Consider the following 17054-nt stretch of genomic DNA (forward strand, 5'->3'; position numbering starts at 1 on the left):
GAGCATGTCCTTTGTTATTCTGTAGTGTGACGAGTGAGAGAAGAGGATCTGTCAAGGTGCTTTCATTAGTCCACTTGAATCTAACCCTGGTACTTTTTTTTTTTTTTTTTTTTTTACTTGGGTTTCAACTGTTCTGACACCATGCATGATGCTCTTGGTGTGATTCTAATCGAACTCTAACCCAGTTTCATTGCAGCATGAAAGCGATCCTGAATCAACTCAGCTGTACAAAGTGAACTGAACATGTCATGTATTTTGGGATGTGAGCTTTTTTCTGTAGATGTGAGCTGCTAAATTGAGCCACAAGGAACAAACTGAACCCAAGGACAGAGCTGAAGTGGCTGCGGAAATGCCATGTGTTCTGGAAATTTGGAATGACGAACTGAAAGAGAAAATAAACAGTTGTGATGCACAAAATGTTTTACACTAGTCCTTTATATAATAATTTCCCAAGCACTGGCTCTGTGTTCCCTATACTTGGGTGATTTTTTTTTTGCATGCTTTGTAAAGGTTTGTTTACTTTCACTGGAAAAAAATGATATTTTAGCAAGTGAAAATATTAACTAATATTTCTGTTTATTAGATAAAGAGATTTTTAAACATATATAAGATTACTAAGCCTATTGCTAGACATTTACTCATTGCAAGCTTATTCTATTGACTGGGTTGTGATTTCCCCAGTGAGGCTCTTCAGTTGTTTGTGATAGAGCAGTATGCCACAGATAACCTGGGTATTGTGGGGGAAAGGGTGAGGTTGTGATGGCAGGAGTACATGGAGGCATTTTGCATACCAGTTTACATACTAATTCATATGGTTCTTCAAGGATTTGTCAAGGGCACATTGTATAGTCAAGGGTTAAGGATTCTTAGTTTCCCTAAAGAGTTCTAGGAAAACAGTTCTTTGGTTCTCCTGAAAGGTCAGCTGAAGAACCCTTAGGGATCTAGTGCTTAACTTTTTTTTTTTAAAAGACTGTATACTTGCATTCTTCATGAGGGAATAGAGATATTTGTATGACATTTTACTTTGTAAGCATTAAAACATTTATTCAACTTCAAGTAAGTGCTTTGTCCTGCTCAGGGTCACGCAAAACTCCACACAGACGGTGTGTAACCCAAGCTCAGGAACAAACCAGGAACCTTGGAGCTGTGAGGCAATCCACGGGATGAATTAGGTATAAAGCACATGCTGAAGATGAATGAATGATGATTGAATGATCACTTCACTGGTACTCCGTATAATTAAGCCAACTGTAATCTTTTTTTAAACTTGTACATTTTTAATCATGCAAAAATTCGTTTACATTTACACTACATGGTTCTACATTATAAATTATACAAGCTGTTTATAACCCTCTTCCCTGTCTTTCCCTTCATTTCCAAGTAATCTGAGTCATTCCATAATGCAATTAGTTTAATGGAAAATGATGTTGATTTCTAATTCCTTTATCCTGACAGTAAATGCCACACTCACACAGGCTTGAGAATCAAAGCACAGGTCTGATGTGTACAGCCATCAATATTAAAGTTAAAACCGCGAGGGAAAACTATGGGTCATGTCAGGGGCACTTTCTTTATTTCCAGGCAATGTCTTATTCAAGGTGAAGAAATCAATATGAAACACAATCAAATTAGCATTAGTGTTGTGTACTGCTGGAGAGCACTGCCTGTTTTTATCTGATCACTTAGACAAAGGAGCATTACTCAGGATAAATGTACAAACCTTTTCAATATCTAACATTGTATTTCTTTGGTAATTCTGTTTCTTTTTTTTTTCTTTTTAAATAAATGTTCATGTAAGTAATCATTGATATTTTGAGACAAGGGAAATGCCCCGATTGTGATTATACTAGTGAAATGTATTTTTCCAGTAGATCATGTTAATAACAATATTCACTCCCCGGCCACACACCCGTGTCCCGGAACACCTGCATACCTGCAATTTAATGCATTTATCCAATCAGCCAATCGTGTGGCAGCAGGGTAATTCATTGGTTGTTGGTGCCAGATGGGTTGGACAGAGTATTTTAGAAACTGTTGATGTCCTGCGATTTTCATGCAGACAGTCTATACAGTTTATACAAAATGATGCAAAAAACAAAACAAAACAAATTTAGTGAACAGTAGTTCTCCTCTTACTTCTCTCATCAAATAGGCCTTTTCGCCCACAGAACTGCCACTATGTGGAGCTTCTCATGTTCTGCCTGTGTTCATGTGGGTATTCTTTTGGTTCCCCTGTTTCCTTGGGCTCTCCACCTCCCAAAAACATGCTGGTAGGTGGATTGATGACTCTAAATTGCCCCTACATGCGAATGAGTGTGTGAAAGTGTGTGCATGGTCCCTTAAGATGGAGTGGTGTCCCATTCTAGTTGTATTCCTGCCTCATACCAGGTATTTCCATGACCTCTAAGACCCTGTGACTAAGTTACTAAGTAGACAAATGACTGACTGAATGAATGAATGAATGAACAGTCTAACAGACTCGCCAGAATGTTTTTGTTAATACATTTAACAAAAAACCATGTCTGAATCATCCAGGCATAATCCATAATCCTGTAATCCAAACATTATGTGGTTTAAAAGCACTTTCTTTTGCTAAAGGAGAAGATTAATTCTGTAATATTATAACTGAAGAAGATCAATTCCAACTGCGCTTAAATATTAAATTGTCTTTAACTGGGCACCCATTGGAATAATTGTCTTTTCCACTGAGTGTATTGTAATTTTAAATACCTTTTACCGTCCTGCTGAATTTGATACGGAATTCAAGCTGAGTATTAAGGGCGGAGAATAAGAACAATGACTAACATGCTGTAATCCAGTTTCACCTGAAGAACAGGAGAGATAGTGAATGAAAATGGTGAAAAGTAATACTCACACTCATACTCACTCAGACTGCTTTCTCATGGTTTGGTATGAGTGTGAGTATTACTTTTCACCATTTTCATTCACTATTAATTCATTCCTTCTACAAATGTTCTCATTCTACGTATTTAACAACACACTTCATCTGAACCTCACATTAGGTCATTCACAATTTTTTTAGTCCACGCACTATATTGTCTGACTTGATTAGTTTGAAAGATGCCGAAACCCTGGTTCATGCCTTCATAACCTCATTCTTAGACTACTGCAATTCCCTCTACTTTGACATTTCTGGTAAAACATTAAATAGATTTCAACATATTCAAACTTCATCTGCTAGAGTCCTTATTCATACAAAACATTCAGCACACATTACATTCCTACTTCTCACTTACAAAACACTGAATGGCCTCATCCTGCCTTTTCTTTCTGAGCTCCTACAGTCCTACACCCCTGCTTGGACCCTCAGGTCCACCAATATTAGTCTATTGGTGGTGCCTAAGACCAGACTGACATCACTGGGCAGATCTTTTAGTGCCATAACCCCCAAACTTTGGAATGCCGTCCACCAGGACCTTTGGGACTGCACTACTTTCTTATATTTTTTACGAGTCAACTTGAAACATAGCTTTTCAGCGCAACAGAAGAGCATAAGCCTTATTGTCAGGAGATTGCGAGTTTGAATCCCAACAATGCCACAGCTGTTTGTGGCTGGGAATCAAAATTGGCCATGCTCTCTGGGTGGAAGGGATGGTGTTACTCTCTCTCCCCTGTTTATCACAGCAATACTAGCCAATTATAGGCTCTGTGAGCTCATGTATGAGGAAGAGGGAAGACAATGCTTTCCTTCAAGTGTGTGACGCTGCCTTGTGACGCAGCATGAACAGCAGTTCGAAAAACAAATGCTGGCTTGTTGGGTGATTGGCAGGTGATTGGGCCCCAACACTTCCCTTCCTACTATTGTTTTACTCTCTTTTGGTGTATATTTGTGTACAGTGCCCTTGAGTTATAGAAAGGCACAGTAAACATGGAACACATTATTATTATTATTATTATTATTATTATTATTATTATTATTATTGTGCTTGTAAGACATGTCTGAGATCACAGTAGTGACAGTTTCTCGATTTTTGGGAAACCTTGACTGATGGTTGCAGTTGCTTTCGGTGAATTTAGGCAGTTAACTGCATTAGGTGAGCTGGGAATATACAGGATAAAGATAAATGTGAGCGATATAGAGAGAATAAACAGATATTGAAGATGCAATGTCAAGCTAATCACTGTTAATGTGGTATGAATCTGAATTTGTAATGCTTTTAACAGAAAAGAAATAATAAATTATTAAATTTGGAGCTCAGCCTTAAAAGACTCTTTGTTTTAATAAGTCACTAAAACAAACTTTCAGAATTTGATTGAAGTGAATATTGAGAAATAGGCCTACACTCTCACTTCTACTAGTCAGAGAAATCCCTTATGTTTCTTTATCAGCTTCTGATAAGCATATGCAAAATCATTGCCACTGAGCACACAGTTTTTATTCCATAATTAAAGCAAATGAAATCTATTTGTCTGAGAAAATCAAGTATATTGAATTTATTCTGAGCATATTTAAACACCCGAACCTGTGATGTGGTTTCAAATTCCATTATTAAATTTCCACTCGGTGAGCAACATAATTAGTTATGGCAGAGACAGACCATAGCACACTCACTGAATTATATTCTCATTATCATTAATATGGGCAGCTCTCCGATTACATTCCAGGAGTATTATCTATTCGAGAATTAGACGAAAGACCAAAAAGACCATTGAGTGCACTTGCAATGAGCCACGCGACTAGCGGAATAAGAATAATGGCTTGAGATGTGACGAGTGTATTCATTTCATTACAGAACGATGAGCATGACAAGAAAGTGACAGCACTTCAGTACTAATAGTCTTCTCAAAATGTCACATGTATGCTGTATATTTTTTTTCTCCATATAATAATGTATAATACATTTTTTTTTTACATGTTCAGACAGAGTTGAGGACAGGTGTCAGAATGAAACCCATCACACGACTAGTACCTGTTTGTGCACTGCAGTCCCTTGTGTCTGAGGTGCACTAGGTCATCACCTAGGTCTGTGCCTCTATTTCTGCTGTCCACAACTTCATTAGACAGAGACCCTCCACTTCCCCTGAGATCACTGGATTCTAGATTACATCCATCAGATGTCTGTCTGCCACTGCCGACACTTTGAAATCCCTCTATCTCACAGGTCAGGGAACAGCGATGCCGCCAGCCTGTGGATAATGAGGGAAGTGGTCAAGTCCAGAGGAAAGCAATCAAGTCAAGATAAAGGGACGGAGGGTGAAGGGATGTGAGCAGGTGTGCTGGGTATTTTTTACTCAGAGCTGTTGTTAAAGAAAGCCAACATCGTCGCCCCTCTAGTGATTGCCTGCAAAAAAGCAAAACTGCATGCATCAAGCAAACAAATTTGGTGCTTTCCTCTGGGACTGATGTGGCCCATCTGGTAAAGATCTTACTGAATGGATGCAGAGAAATAGGCTGTAATGATATTTAAAAATGGATCATATCTAATTCAGCATGTTCTTATGGCCACTTGCATCTATTACTTTTCCTGTCATCCTATTGAAGTAGCGTTTGACAATGAAATAGTGCAGAAACTACCACAATATACAAGGAATAAAACAACTGGGGATGTGATGTTATAGGAAAATAATCAATGACAGGGTAATGTGATGCAGCCTGATGCAAAGTTATTACTACTTCAAAGGTGATTATTTTCTAATAACAGAACCTTACGAAATGTGTTTTATTGCTCTTATACCACAGTAATTTCCCAACTGCTGATTAATTTATTAATTATTAATTCGTTATTGAATGGCAGGTTATGCTTTTTAACTATTTATAGTTACATTTGCTGTGGAATGTTGTGGAACAAATTAGTTCCTGTTTTCCCTTGTTATAACTATTATTAACAGTTGTTCCCTTACCAACACTGTTCTGGTCACACACTTCTGATGATTCTCCCATGCAGAAAAAAAATCTCTTCAGAACACTGCCACATAATTGTGTTAGTTAATAGGAGTAACTGACAGATGATTGCATTACTGTTCAGACCAGCCACGAGTACACTTGACTTTCATAACAGTGTTGTGTTTTTCTTATTTTTTGACAGCCCAAACAACAAGGCATGTCTAAAAGAGACAGTACTGTTGCCATCCAAATTTTGTGGCAACCACAAATAATGCTTAGCAAGCCACATTAATTATTCAACATCTGTGACAATCACCCGTTATACCTTAGCATAGCGATGCGATGCCTGTTTCCAGGCTAGCCGGCTAGCCAGGTAGGGTCAGAACAGCCACAATCCCTGCGGATTGTGGGGTATCAGGGTCTGCCCAGTAGAAATGGGTTTTGCTCCGCAAAAAAAAGAGAGGGAACATTGCTCACCAGCCTCTCTTTTTTCTCTCTATTAACAAAAAAAAATTGTCATGTTACCAAGAAACCAGAGTCGTTTGTCCTGAAGACTTTCCACAAGTGGAAAACTTACTGTCTGTTAAAAATCACTAACACTGGAGACTCCTTCCATAAATGTTAAAAAAATCTCTTTACAGAAAGCTTCACCAAATAATTATTTTTTCTTTGTTGAATAACGTTTTTTAAAATCTCTTTATTGTTAGTCTTAGGTTACGTGGATGTCCACCATACAAGCACTACTGTCAGAGCTGCTGTTTTAGAAAATTCAACACCTGACCAGTCAGATTCAAGAACTCAACAGAATTTATTTTAATGAAGGGATTATTAAAGATAGCACAGGAAGTGTAAACACAGGAAACTGATTAGCTATAAGTAGTAGATATGGTACTAGCAATACTAGCAAGGCGATCAATAACACATAGCAAGTTGGCACTAGCACTGCTAATTTGTCCATTTCTCACTGTTTTGCTTTTAGCTATTCATCGTATAGGCTGTGAAATCCATTGCTTTAAAATGTTTGACACGCATTAAACATGGAGTAACTAAACATGGCATTATATGAATCTGGAGTGTTGGGCATGATTAAAATGCAGTGTAGTCCTGATGAAATATTTCAGGGTTTGTTTGTTATAAGCACAGGGCTTGTGTTGTGATTATGTCACACAGTCCTTTTGGTGTGCTACCGAGTTGTTGCTAAGCTTTGTCATCATTAGGTGCTACTTGGTATTCATGGTATTATAATCATTATGATATTATAAAAGAAGTGTGGAGGTAGCACAGAGTGCATGCGAGGTCATGTGTACAGTGTAAGATCCAGGTCCTAGTTTTGTTGTGCAAAATTCCTAGTGCTGGCTACATATTTATAAAGAGATTTAGATAACCATTAAAACACATTGACCCATTTTTTTTCTTATTCTTTCTAAGAAACCTCAAGTCCTTTGCTAACACTTTATTTAAAGTCATAAAACAGACGTTATAGAGGATGTCATGAAATTCAGCGTCTTGTTCCCGTGCCACTTCATGTCCAATGACTGTCATGTCATCATTACTGGTAATTATTTTTACTAGCGCCACAGTGTTTGATGCCATTACAGCTTATGTCACATGCTCATTTTTGCTAAGTGAGCTCTTTATGGAAACTGCTTTAACATAGGACACTTATTATAATTTGTTATGATTATGTGCATATAAATATTTAATTTAATAATGACAGGCTTGCTAGTGTCATTTATGAGGATTCAAAACCGTGAACAAACCTCCGTCTTTTAAACACTGCTAAGTAGGCATGGTAAAAGCTAGATCTACACCATCAAAAACTTTAAACTTTGACACCTTTGTTCTGTTTTCTGTTTTTTTTCCTCTTTTTTTTTTATCTTTTCGACCACTTCGTTAACATATAGGTGTGGACAAATGTCATGATAAGCCATTTATGATGCTGCCATAGAGTTAGCATGATAGAAGTCCTGACTTGTTATGAGAAATTACAGTACGATGTCATTATGCCAAATGCTATAATTTGTTAAGGAAGAATGCCATAACATCTGTCATAAAACAGAGCATGCTTAGCAAAAACTAACACAACATCATTCATCGTGTCACGACTCTCATGACAGTTATGTGTAATAGTAACATGACTGCATAAACCTGTCATTACAACTAATGACAAAGTATGACATCCATGTCATGTTGTGTATGACATTGTCCTTATGACACAGTGTTACCAATAACACTAAAGCATCACTAAAAAAGACTACATTGAATATAAAGCATTCATAATTTCCTTATATTATGACAGAAAATCCTGTTTGTAAACCTACTGAAGCGCTTATTTACACCCGAGCACCATATGAAAAGGATAACGCCCGCCATGAATTAGAAATGAATTCTTCAAGAGCCACCATTATAAATCTGACACGATCACAGCATACAAACCCCTGTGCATACCTCGAAAAGAACAACTAGCATTCATGGAATCTGCGGATCTTTCATTGTCACAAACACAACACTTGGTGAAGACATCCTCATCTTTACTACTGTAGCACGTCTGCCAAAAGTGTACAACATAGCAGCCCTGTTATCAATCAAAACACACCCTTATTGTATTCTAAATGCCAAACCTGAGAAAGAAAAACTGCGCACAGTCTGAATAATTGCACCTATTACAGAGGTCTGGTTGTGTAATTGACTTGGCTTCAAATGACATTAAGCAAGTACAGGAAAAGCTAAAAGGGAAATCTGGACTAGTTTGAAAAGCATTGTACAGAAAACTCTTTGTGGAAAAAACAGTGGTGGTGCAGAGGTTAGAGCGCTGGACTTCTGTTTTGAAGATTGAGAGTTTAAATTCTGGTCCACTTAGCCCTCTGTGCAGCTCAATTGTAAGTTAATTTGGATAAGGAGATCTGCCAAATGAAAACCCCTTTTTGCAATATTTGAAATACTAAAGGCATTGTTTTTGTGACCTTAAGAAATTAGCACTCATCATTGTAATACGCTGCTCATTTGTACTAGGGCTGTAACCCAATGCTTTTATCTGTATCTTTATTGATTTAGTGCTCAAAATATTTCTAGCAATATCTGATTTGGAGTTAAGCTGGTAATACACATGGTCTAGACTCTATGGTCTAAGCTTTTTAAATGAACTCTACCACTATGCTTTCAGGGCCACTATGCTTTCAGGGTCAATCCAGGGCTGCTGGGAATAAGAAGTAATTTTTTTCATTCACAAATGATAACAACAAATAGCAATTTGCAGAACATAACTGTATTCAACTCTTATACTTGTACAGTACATCAGCTGCTTCACTTTGGTGCATAATTGTTCTCCAGACTTCTGGAAAGCTTTCTTGTGTAACTAAGGGAGCTAGGAAACAAGCTATCCTTTGAAACAATGATGTCTTTCCCAAATGAAGGAACTGTTGTTTATAGTTGATAACAACAGCCATCTGGGGCTTCCAACTGGCACAACAGAAAAGCAGTTGCCCTATTGTCTGGAGATTGCAAATCCTGAAGATGCCACAGCTATCTGTGGCCAGGAGTCCAAGAGGTCGAGCTCTCCAATTGGTTGAGCTCTCTAAATGGAATGGATGGCATTACACTCTCCTCTGTCAATTACAATGACACTAGCTAATTATAGGCGGAAGCTCGTGTATGTGGAAGAAGGTGGATATCAGAGCAGCATTTCATTGAAAAGATGCCTTTGGCTGGTTTCATGGATCTAGGAGGTGGCACATGTTAGACTTCACCCTCCCTGGTTGGTAGCTGTCCTATGATTTGGCTTGTAGACCCAAATTAGGGAGAAAATGCAAAGAAATATTTTATTATGTTACATTCCAGAAAGATCAGAAAAGTTCACTCGACACTACTATGAAGCTGGAACACAGTGTTACTGCTAATCAAAATAGGGTCTGTGAAACTCAAGGACACAGCAGACTCAGGGTGCGATGACTAGGAAGTGTTTATTTTTTATGTCCATGCCCCTGAACGGGAAAAAAGGGCAAAAAACACAAGAAATCAAACAGAAAATCAGCAGCTTTCCATTGGCTTTGCAGTGGCTCGGTTCAGTTCAGTTCCACTGTCACACACACAGAAAATCAGCTGCTTTGCAGTGGCTCGATTCGGTTTGGTTCAGTTCAACTCCACTGTCACACACACAGAAAATCAGCTGCTTTGCAGTGGCTCGATTCGGTTTGGTTCAGTTCAACTCCACTGTCACACACACAGAAAATCAGCTGCTTTTCAGTGGCACGGTTCGGTTCAGTTCAGCTCCACTCTCACACACACAGAAAATCAGCTGCTTTCCAGTGGCTTGGCTCGGTTCGGTTCAGTTCAGTTCCACTGTCACAAACATAGAAAATCAGCTGCTTTCCAGTGGCTTGGCTCGGTTCGGTTCAGTTCAGTTCAGCTCCACTGTCACACACACAGAAAATCAGCTGCTTTCCAGTGGCTTGGCTCGGTACGGTTCAGTTCAGTTCAGCTCCACTGTCACACACACAGAAAATCAGCTGCTTTCCAGTGGCTCGGTTCAGTTCAGTTCAGCTCCACTGTCTCACACACAGAAAATCAGCTGCTTTCCAGTGGCTCGGTTCAGTTCAGTTCAGCTCTGTTGCCACTCACACACATACACACCTAAATGCATATTTAACATGCTGTTTCTCTCTGTCACTGTCTCTCTCACTCACTCAGTGAGCAAGACAGAGACAGAGAGAAACAGCATGTTAAATATGCATTTACACAAATGAGAGACAGATGTATTATTTTTATTTGTTCACTCCCCCATACACCTGCTGCAGACTCCTGCTAAACCATGCCTCCATCTCCCACAGGATTTTATGTTATTTTATGTTATAATGACCATATGATTTTCTGGGAAGATATTTTTTTAATAATGATGGCAGATATTCTTTTAAAAATTATGCAAAACACATGCAATGAATATGAACAATGAACACGAGCAAGTTCATATTTTGAAAATTAACTAAATGATTTTTTTTTGGAGACTCAGGAGAGATTAGCTGCCCTGTACAAAGAGTATGGACTTCATGAGTTATGGAGTGGCAGCTTCATATTTCTCTTGTGAATTTCACACTAGTTTGTACGAACTATGATAGAATTATAGTTTTATTTTGGAGCTCAGGAAAGCAGTGTAAGGCTACTGGAGTAAACCATTAGTGATATACATTAAAGAAAAAAGAATAATGTGCCCCCTATTCGTAAATGAATGTTTTCTCTGTCCCGTGAGTTTCATGTTAATGCCCTTAGCGAGTATGAAGTATGAAAGTATGAAAGTAAAAATCTGCCTCTCACACAACATTTCTGTTGTGTCTTGTGGGATTCCAGCCCTGCCGCACACTGTAGTCTCAACCAGATGCTCTGAGAAACTTTCTGACAAGCTAAAAAAAAAAAAAAATACTGCAAGTAATATTCATATCTTTATTTGTATTCACATTATCTTTTCAGTTGAAATAATGTATTTGTATTCTGTTACATCCCCAGTATGGGGACATATTTCTGTGCCAAATGCTTACCTATAAGTCCATGATGGATACGATTAATCGGTTACATTGTTTATGCCAGCTCATCATTTTAGCGTTTGTGAGCCTGGGGCATAGGGACAGAAACAAATGAGAAGAGGCTGGCAAAATATTGCTCCATTTCTATTTTTATAAGGAGCCTCTCTATTTAGAGAATACATTGTTTTGTGGACCCTTAATAAGAATTTTCTTGGAGATTATTTATGTTAGCGAGTACTTATTTACATGGCCTGAGAGTAGCGGTAAATGCTAATCCATTATACCATGTGTAGATTAGGTGTGCCATGCTGAGCACCTCTTCTGTAAAGTTTTGAATTGTAAATGCCATTGCTTTTGTCTGAAGAAAAGCATTATGTGTGTTTGTGTTGGTGTGTGTGTTTGTAGGCTCCAGGCTTAGGGCCATACTCAGTAGGCCATGGACTGTAAGGTAATAGACGGAGGCAGGAGGTGTCTGCGCCTGGCCACCATGAGGTTGCCGTACATCTTCTTGTTCCTGCTGCTGTTCAGCGCCGGAGGTTTGCTGCTCCTGCTGCATTTACAGTACCTCACAGAAACCCTCCATGAACAGGCTCCAGGTTTGTCCAACCTTCACTGAGTGTTACTTCATATGCTATTCTAAGCAGAATGTCATTTTCTTGCTTTGCCTCTCTAACTAATGAGTTTCACATCACTGCTTATTGCACAGGTGACTCCCAGTGCAGCAACACCATATGCTTCTTTTTGCAAAATGGTCCCTAATAATTAAATTAAATAGAACTAAATCCATAGCGCCATCCTGCGTAGTGTCAGAGCTTATAGTAACATGTTTAGTAACATCTCTATCAACCTAATGTTTAGGCTGATAGAGGCAGCAGCGTGTATCATGCTACAGCATGTCTAGTGGGCTATATTACACTACGTCTTCCCTGCTGAGCCATTAGAAGTAGCAGATACGAGCTCGGTTTTCAACATTTTCACACTGAGCAAGCAGTAACTGCGAGTGGAGCGTTATGAGAAAATAATATTACACTAATTTCGAGCTACACATGGGAGCCATGCACATGTGGATTGTTATGTAAGGATGTCTTTTCTTTGTCCCCTATCTCTCTATCTTATTGTCAAAAATATAGGTCATTACAAGGCTTTACAAAAAGTAACACAGTTTATGCTGGCTTACTGTTTTGCTTTCAAAAAGCCAAAGGGAAAAAAAAACATTTAAGGTGCTCTTCTGCTCTTGTAGCTCATAAGTTTGACGTGTTGTGCATTCTGAGATGCTTTTCTGCTTACCACAGTTGTAAAGAGTGGTTATTTGGTTATTAAGGTTTTTACCATAGCCTTCCTGTCATCTTGAACCTTCCAATTATCAGCCCAGTCCAAATAAATGTCTTAAAGCTGAATTGAAATCTGCAGGATTTCACAGACACAATTTAACATTCCATGCTATGCTGTTATAAGATTCACAACACCTACCACCATCATTCACAGCACCCACGGCATCCTGTAAGCCAGGAAATCTAACAGGATTGCTGGAAAGTCTTATATAAAGCGCAATATTACAGCATTTCTTTACTCGAAAATGGCAACTTAAATTTGTATGAATGGTAAAAGTAGCTGCAAATAATTAAATCATGAACCATTGTTCTGACTATTAGAGAATAGCTAGACCAGTGATGAGAGAATCAAATCAATTACTATTGACTGAACCTGTGTAAGCACTCAGTGGAAGGGAACTAAAGAAACAACTCAATAATGTCCAGAGGGCTTCTCCTCCATCTGTGTGGTTTCTTCTTGTCTATAGTTTCAAGTTGTTCTTCCAGGGATCAATGCTTCCATGATCACAGGAATGTTCTGGGTTTGTTTCAACAAATCATAAAGCCTGATCGTAGATGGGCCACGGATATTAACGTAAACCGTAATCACAGTTATAAGTTGCTATGTAGGTTATATAAGCTGCAATGAACGAATAAACAGACATGTGATCATTTTCAAAATGGCTTTGACAGTGTGACGGGTAGCAGATCAGCAGTGCTGTACTAATGAGTAAAATCTGTTTTTATGCTATTTTTGCTCTTGTTGTCAAAGTTCTTTAATCATTTAAGCTTTTCCTGGTTCAGTTTTGTGTCTAAATTTTTACTATGAACTTTTCTTGCATTTTATTTTTTTGTCCAGTTATAAACTGTGACCATAAAGTCCAGTTAATTGTTTATACACTTTTATGCAACGAAAACATCCACATTTTATTTTTACACGACCTCTCTTTATGTCTTTATACGAAGTAGACTGTTTTTGTTACCTTGCCTTTAAGAGCATTGTGTGTATATTATTCTGATCAGAGTGCCTTATATCAGTACTGTACATGTGATATGACAAATATGTTCTTGCAACACCTATAGAATTGTGTAGAAAAACACGGGGCGCTAATAATGCCACCTCCTTAACATATACGTGTAGCCTGTGTGTTTGAGCCAAAGTCGATACACATACATCAACATACAAAGTCGATATAGTATACATGTACTAGTAGACATATACTACAATAGAGAGTATTAGCCTTGCGTAGGGTTATCAGAAGCAGATAATGCAGATAAAAACATATCAGACATATCTATGAGATTCCTATGAACAGTATAAATGAGTGTATATTGCTCAGAATTTTTTTCATTCTGTCAAAACACACTCATGTCTTCGAAAAAAAAAACCAAGGGTGGCACTAAACCAAAGAGTGTACATAGGCTGAGCACAATCTCTTATACGTTAGTAGTTATTAATGCAACAGCACCAACTGTACCGTTAGTAGAAGTGCAGCTGTAGCCCATCTTAAGCTGCCTCCTAAAGATTTTCATACCAAATAATCATTAAGAGTTGAAATATTAGAAAGTAATGGACTACTTATGGATTGTGGGTTTGCAGTTGGGTCTGGTGTAGATGGAATTGACCTTCCTTTCGTGTGTCTGAGGACAGTAGGCATAGACTCACCAAAACTGGACAGTTGAAGATTGGAAAACATCACCTGGACTTTTTCCAATCTTCGCCTGTCCAGTTTTGGTGAATTTGTGCCCAGTATAGCCTCAGATTCCTGTTATTAGCTGATGGGTGTGGAGCCCAATTTGGTTTCCTGCTGTTGTTTGCCCATTTGACTTAAGGTTCATGTTGTGCATTCTGAGATGCTGTTCTGCTCACCACAGTTGAGCAGAGTGGTTATTTGAGTTATGGTAGCCTTCCTGTCAGCTCAAACCAGTCAGCCATTCTCCTCTGAGCTCGGTCATCAGCAAGACGTTTTTAGTTTTTCACACCATTCTGTGTAAACTCTAGAGACTGTTGTGCATAAAAATACCAGGAGATCAGCAGTTTCTGAAATACCTCTGTCTGGCACAATCATGCCACACTCAAAGTCACTGAGATCCCATTTTTTCCCCATTCTGTGAACATTTACTGAAACTCTTGACCTGTATCTGCATGATTGCAAGCACTGTGCTGCTGACATATGATTGGCTGATTGGATTTTTACTTGATATGATCTACTAGGAAATACATTTCGCCAGTCTTAGTATGGACTACAGAAAAATCTCTTATTGAAAAAAACAAGGAAAAACAATTTTTCAGGATATATGAAAAACACAAAGCATCAATCAGCATACTGGCTTACAGAAATAACATAGTAATTGGGTATCGAACCATTGTATACAAATACACACTGGCAATTTACCTGTTCATCTGTGTCAGCGTTTTACTTTAGAAATGACTGAAACGCAAAATGCTCTGATTGAAAATAAAGAAACATGCTCAGCAGAATATATTCCTCACTGTTCATTTAAAACGTCTGGGCTCAGATTCATTAATTTACCGCATTGGCTGTTTTACCTGTGTCTGCTGTGACTCATATTCATAAATAACCAACCATATAAGAGAAGAAATAAATGGGTACAAATATAATAAGCCTGCATATTCACACAAAGTCCTGAACATACTAGGACAGATGTATTAAGCTGTTTGTGCTTATTTTCAGGCGTAATTAGACTGCATTCTGTGGAAAATACCTTCCATGCTGTGTACAAAACAAGCATAAATGGACATGTGGTAATACATAGAGTGCTATTCTACTTCTCAGACGTATGCACATGCAAAATGTGCGGCTAATTACGTATTCCTTTAAGCCTTAGGGCTATACACTGTGCAGTTTTTGTCCAATATTGCTATTGCAGACAAAATCACTTATGGTAAAATAATTAATTGGACATGAGTTGAAATCCGCCATTTTAGAACTTGTAATTGTTCACATGACCAAAGACTGCCAGTGATAATGTTCTGGCAGTTTTAATAAAATCTAAGAGTGTGATCGCTGCTACGACAGCACCAGCAGGAGGACGACATAGAATTATGTGAAACTCATTGGACAGCTGCAAATATGGTGAAATGTAAACTAATGGACAGAAAAATAACCTTATTACCTCAAGCTCCCTTTGAAGAACGTTTCTGTTTATGTGACCCCATTTTCAGCATGTGATTAATGACGTAAGCAGAATGTAGTCTTTTTACTTAAATCGCATGTTATGTTATTGCGCATGCTAGAAGATGATATTGCACAGTCTGTTATAGAAGTAGGCCAGAATTTTATTGGGATCATCTCATACAGTGTGACAAGTAATAATCTTAAAAGACCACTGTAATTGCACAGTATAAAACTGAGTATAGATATAAAAAACTTTTAATGGACATTTAATGGCGGCAAGTTTTGCATATGATTTTGTCCACCTCTGAAAACTAGTTGTTAATTAGCCGTATTGCTCAGAGCCACAGAGGCAGTGTTGCCAGATCATTTCCTGCAGAATTGGGCATATTTTCATTTACGACAGAAAAAGACAGTTTTAGTACCTTGGTGAAAGAACTGTTCAGAGGAACTACATGTTTAATGCTGTTTTTCAATTAGGCTTCTAAAAGGGATGTCACAGCTGGCAGTAATTTACTCCATTACTAGGACTAGACTGGAAATTGCCCGAGAAGGAGTTAATTAATTTTCTTGTAAAGTAGAAATAAGACATTCATCTGCCCTAAGTTGAGATTGGAACTTGTGCTATTTCTACATAAGGCTAAAAAGATAGATTAAAAACTAAAGCCAACTGTTAGATCACTAAAGAAAAAAAAGAAAAAGGTTCATCCCACAGAACATTTGATTATAACTCTGAATTTTCAGAAGATCCCCATGGTGCCTACTGTAAAGCAGGGGACAGATGTGCCACGCCCCTGAGCTCGGTAATTAACACAGAGAATGATTTATCAGCTCTCCAGGAGAGGCTCACAGTCAGATACAGCATCATTACAATGAGATTATCTGTCTATAGTGATATCATTTGGTCTCAGCAGAAGTGCTTGTGCAGCTCTTAGGATGAGTTCTCAAATTCTAAACTGAGTTCAGTCTGCGTGGAGCATATTGTACTCAGTGGGAGAAAGAGAGCTACATTATCGCAAGCTTTTCCAGCAGCCTCCCCTCCTAATTTAATTGCTGTGGAGCTCACTTTACACACTGCATAAACCACAGGCACAACCAATTTTATGCCTGTGAAAAGATCCATGCCAGTGATGCAAATAACAACTCTACATTCATTTATTTATCTTTATCCTGGTCAGGGTCACACAGGGTATCCCGGGAACACTGGGTGCAAGGCGGGAATCCATCCTGGATGAGCACCATGTATATA

At 38.3% G+C, this 17054-nt stretch overlaps 1 protein-coding gene across 2 annotated transcripts in view; it reads left to right on the forward strand.

The window, feature by feature from the left end:
* Positions 1-17054, forward strand: part of si:ch211-269c21.2 (carbohydrate sulfotransferase 8) — a 62523-nt gene that overhangs the window by 20737 nt on the left and 24732 nt on the right. For both annotated transcript variants that reach the window (XM_034305850.2, XM_026917746.3), the window contains exon 2: positions 11764-11954. In XM_034305850.2, the coding sequence (XP_034161741.2) occupies positions 11795-11954 (160 nt within the window). In that variant the 5' untranslated portion in view covers positions 11764-11794. The remainder of the gene's footprint in view (positions 1-11763; positions 11955-17054) is intronic.

The sequence above is a fragment of the Pangasianodon hypophthalmus genome, chromosome 7 (assembly GCF_027358585.1).
Source record: "Pangasianodon hypophthalmus isolate fPanHyp1 chromosome 7, fPanHyp1.pri, whole genome shotgun sequence".
Classification (NCBI taxonomy): domain Eukaryota; kingdom Metazoa; phylum Chordata; class Actinopteri; order Siluriformes; family Pangasiidae; genus Pangasianodon; species Pangasianodon hypophthalmus.